We start from the raw sequence: 4,818 nt of genomic DNA on the forward strand, positions 1-4,818 counted from the left end.
CCTAGACCCTAAATGAACTCAAGCAATGTAATTCATTCGCTAGTAATGTACAAGGGATAAAATAAAGATATAAATAACATATCACTTTGAAAATGCTCATACATTCAAAGTTTGTACCTAACATAATTGAAGAAGAAGGAAACACGACGCAAGTCACATTCTTTTCAAGCTTTTTATGTTTCTTTCTTTCTTTTTTGTGCCTTGTTACAGTGATCCTTGATGTACTTTAAGCCATTTTGCATCATTGCGTAATCATTTTTTTGAATCAATGAAAATGTTAATTCTTGCTTTAAAATAAAAAGTCTATGGAACCACTTTATATATTTATTAATCACATTTTGTTCTTTTTCATTTATATTTTTTAGCTGGTTTTTTTTAAACCTTCCCACCCTTCCCAATACCCTCCACACCCCAATTGCCAAGCGTAAAATTCGAATCCAAGATCTGATAGCAAGAAAAACTCTAATAGCCCCTTTTGGTAGCTAGTAATTTGTGTGATTAGGGAACATCATTCAAAACTTTTCTCACATTTTGCCAAATGAATTTTTTCCTCCTTCACCTTTAAAATGTTAACTTTACGTTCGTACAAATTCAAATTAGCAAAATTTGGTACCAACCTAAGTTTTCGATCACTTGTTAGCCTAAAATGATCACGTGATTCACATGTGATCATTTTTTGTGTACAAAATGTCAAAGTCCACTCTTTTAGTAGTAAAACATGAATATGGATTGGGTCAAATCTTATTTTTTTGGGGAAAAAATGAATATAGTTCAAGTCAATATCATACTTTTTACGGGAAAAATGAATATGAATCAAGTCATTTGTTTAACTACAAATGGAATCTAACTTTTTTGCATTAAAAAATAATTATGTGTGGATCATGTGATAGATTCAAGGTAAAAAATAATCAAAAATTTAAGTTGAGACCAAATTTTATCGATTCAATTTTATATGGGACATAATGTTACTATTTTAAAAATAAAAAAAGAAAAAAAAACATTTGGGAAAATGTGAGACACATTTTGAATGATTTTTACTTGTGGCCATTATGGTGGCAAAAGTATTAGCATTAGTGGTCTTATGGTGTTGGTAGTGGCAAAAGTATTAGCAGTACTGGTTTTGACACTTAAAATGAAAGCGTTAGAGTAGTTTGTTTTCTTCTTCTCTTTTTTTTTAGCAAAAGGGTAGATTGGGTATTTAATTTGATTTTGTTACCCAAATACGGTATCAGCAATATTCAAAATAATAGGGGTGTTAGGTAAAATTGTCATTAAACCTCAAGGGAGGTTCCTGAAATTATCCCTGAAAGAAAACATAAAATCCTCATTTTATTTTTATTTATGTGCATAAGTGTATATTTATGAGTGACTATTTATACTTTGGGCATATCAATTCATACATGAATGCTAACATGTGTGAACTCAATTTTATTAGGCCCTGCCGTGCTTGCATCAACCTTCGTGAAACAAAGCATATTCTTTCTTTCTCTGGATATCTCCGCCCCATTTGAAAAAAGACGCCAGCTAGAGTCCAATTAATACGTCGGACCTACACACACACACACACATTCCGTCCTGCGACTTTAAGCAGTCTAGCCATGAACTCAACCCTTGACATGTTCACATTTGTCATGGAAGACATGGAAATTGAGAGAGAAAGCAAGAGAAGGAAATCAACTTCAAATGATGAGCATCATCACCCAGGACCAGGAAATTGTTTTGAAAATCTACCTCAAGAAGTTGCTCTCGACATAATTTCCAGACTATACATAAAGTCCGTCATCCAATTCAGGTTTGTTTGCCGAAGTTGGAACAAGTTGTCACATGATCTTGATCTTGTTAATTTGCATCTCACGCGTGCATTAGAAAACAAGGACATATCTCTGATCTTTCATTGCGATTATCCTGTAAACAATCAACTTTATTTTGTTGAATTTGCTGATCAGAATCCTGACAAAGATGTATTAAGAAAAATTCAGACTCCTTTTTCCACCTTCATGCCTGAATTTCAAGTCGTTAGCTCTTGCAATGGCCTACTTTGTTTGTCCAACTCTTTGTTTCATGATGGACCATATGTTTATAATCCTTTTACGGGAGATTATAAAGTGCTACCAAAATCCACTGAATTCCAGGACCAAGATGTTGTATTAGGATTTGGATTCCATCCTAATACCAATGAATATCGTGTAATAAGGATAGTCTATTATTGGAATTTGTATGAATTACCTCCACGTATGTCGCGAAGGTTCAGGTATCGGAATTTTCCAGGATCAGAAGTTCAAATATTTTGCCAGGGCAGTGAAAAGTGGAGGGTTATCGGAGACATACCTTATAAACTAGATCAATCATCAGGAGGGGTATTTGTCAATGGAAAGCTTCATTGGGTAAGTCTATGGGGCAAGAATCACTGTCGACGTGACCGAATTCTCGTGTCATTTGATTTATCTAATGAGATTTTTAGTGAAGTTCCATTGCCTGAAAATGATGTCAACCTATTCAGGCACAGATACTCTCTCAGTGTTCTGGGAGGGTGTCTGTCTATTGTTCATCCTTCGTCTACAAATTATTGGGTTCAAGACATTTGGATCATGAAAGAGTATGGCGTGAAAGAGTCCTGGGAGAGAGTTTTCAGCATCGGGGCTTATGATGTGACGAGATATAGGTCTCCAGAAATGCGACGAACATACAGGATCTGGAAGAATGTAATTAATCAACGATATGTTCACGTACTTTGCCTTCTCAGCAATGGTGAGATCTTGTTGCAGTATAGATGGGGAGCTCTAGTTTCCTACAATCCTGAGAATGGCATGTTTAAGGACATAAAGTTCCCAGGAATGCCTAAATTCTTTCATATCACTGTGCACATTGGCAGCCTGAGCCGAGCAAATGCCGCTTCGATGTTAATGAATCTCAATTGAACTGGAAAACTTGAACATATGTACAGAATAAATGACTTTGATGGTTAGATTGCTTAGGTCCTTTGCCTTCTCAGAAATAGTGAGATCTTGTTGATGGTTAGTTTGCTTAGTTAATACATGATATAATTCATACATTTACTGGTGTATTCAGTGTAGTTATTAACGGAGTATCAAGTCTTTGTTTTACATAACAGCTAGCGTATCTATAACGAGGATGATTCGCATGTCATCTTTCCTAGTCGTCTTACTTCTTTTCGCTCCAAGATAATCATGAAAAGTATTGGAAAATTGCTATGATCCAGAAAGATAAGATGCTTACAACATCTATCATTAGAAAAAGCCAAAAAGGTGTGGCAAAAAGAAAAATGGATCTTTAAGTAGAGCAATAATGATGACAATCCCTGTGCATTCGAAAAGGATCGTTTACCAATATAATCCTCTATTTATTGATAATTCGAAACAAGTCCAGCATGTTTTAGCCTTCCAAAAAAAAAATTTGCCATTTGAAATATCCATTTAAAGTCGCTGTTTCAATCAGCAACTTCAAATTTGCTAATCCGTATGGTGACTTTAATGGAGTCACACCTTGTACTATAGGTATCAAAGTAGTTGTAATATTGACTTGTCCAAACTCGCCCACTAATAAGTGAATTTGGGTATGCAGTGAATTTTGAAAGGGTTTAGATTTATGACTCAATTAAACTCAATTAAAAATAATTGGTAGGTAATAGATTGACTCAAAACCATCTATATACATTTAAAAATAATTGGATATTTAATCCCAAGCTTTGGTGGATGTTAAACGGATAAATTTGAATTTCTTATCAATCCAATAATAATAAAATATTGTTATTTCTTATGAAACAACATCCAAAAGAACAAGAAAAAAAGAGCAAGTAAAAATTCAAGTGGGTCATAAATGAGTAATTAGTTATATACCCATACTCATTTATTGAATGAATATAAATGAGTTGACTCATTTGATTCATTTATTAAATCGGTATAGATGAGTTGATTCAATTATATCCATTACTCAATTATAACCTATCCGAACCTGCTTAAGTCATCCATTTTTTACGCCTCCTACCATGTAGTGTGGTTCTTAGCGATAGTTATGAATGCAAATAACAAGGAGGTTAAAAGTTATAAATGCAATGTGGCAAAATTTCAGTAGTTTTGCGAAGAGGAAACCAATTCTCAAGTATGGCCATACTTTAGTTCCACATCTTCATACTGTTTTCTTTTAGAAAATACTTTTATCTTTTTGCATATATTCACTCTATGAAAAACCCACAAAAACCAAGTAAAGACATTTAGAATATAGAGGATGCAAATTTTAGTTGCTTGCTAAATAGAAATAATGGATGAACTCTAACAATAAAATGGAATATGACCTAGTAAAAGATCAATATAGTGAACTATTTTACCAAAAGGTTGTTGGTAAAGGGACATAAAATCACCATTTCAAGAAGCATATCATAGACACACTTGCAATTAGCAAATTTTAAAGTCATTATTGCAAATAGAAAAACTCTAATTTAAAAAGATGCAAAAATTTTAGGGTGCAAAAGTATAGCCCCAATATAGTATAGGAATCTAAGTTGCAATTAATCCTGAAATAAAATAGAGCACCATGCTGTGGATTCCCACACTCCGTAATAGCATCAAACCTTGCATCATCATTCCATGAACAAAGCGTATTCTCTCTCCTTCTCTTGATACTTCAATACCGACAAATAGCAAAAAAAAAAACACCGATTACGGTCCAATTAATGAGTCAAATCAACGTCTCCCCCAAGTTTTTCCTACTAGCATTATAATTAGAGTTAATTACGTTTACCTCCCTTGAGATTTAACCAAACTACGAATCAAACCCTCAAGCTTGGACAAACTACAAAAA

At 33.7% G+C, this 4,818-nt stretch overlaps 1 protein-coding gene across 2 annotated transcripts; it reads left to right on the forward strand.

The window, feature by feature from the left end:
- The first annotated feature begins 1,392 nt into the window (after positions 1 to 1,392).
- On the forward strand, positions 1,393 to 3,109 carry LOC140021611 (F-box protein At3g07870-like). 2 transcript variants are annotated; one of them, XM_072072871.1, is made up of 2 exons: positions 1,393 to 1,792; positions 2,246 to 3,109. In XM_072072871.1, exons 1-2 carry the CDS (start codon positions 1,599 to 1,601, stop codon positions 2,916 to 2,918), a joined length of 867 nt encoding a protein of 288 aa, XP_071928972.1. In that variant the 5' UTR covers positions 1,393 to 1,598; the 3' UTR covers positions 2,919 to 3,109. The 2 variants fall into 2 exon arrangements, with proteins under 2 accessions (XP_071928972.1, XP_071928973.1); XM_072072872.1 differs by having other exon boundaries at positions 2,252 to 3,109.
- Positions 3,110 to 4,818: the final 1,709 nt, after the last annotated feature.

Source organism: Coffea arabica, chromosome 11e (assembly GCF_036785885.1).
Source record: "Coffea arabica cultivar ET-39 chromosome 11e, Coffea Arabica ET-39 HiFi, whole genome shotgun sequence".
Taxonomy (NCBI): Eukaryota; Viridiplantae; Streptophyta; class Magnoliopsida; order Gentianales; family Rubiaceae; genus Coffea; species Coffea arabica.

What these genes read in the sequence shown, in the direction of transcription:
- LOC140021611 (XM_072072871.1), top strand. Translation starts at nt 1,599, where the DNA reads ATGAACTCAACCCTTGACATGTTCACATTTGTCATGGAAGACATGGAA. An exon ending in AAGTCCGTCATCCAATTCAG is followed by an intron (nt 1,793 to 2,245) that starts GTTTGTTTGCCG and finishes TATGTCGCGAAG; the next exon opens with GTTCAGGTATCGGAATTTTC.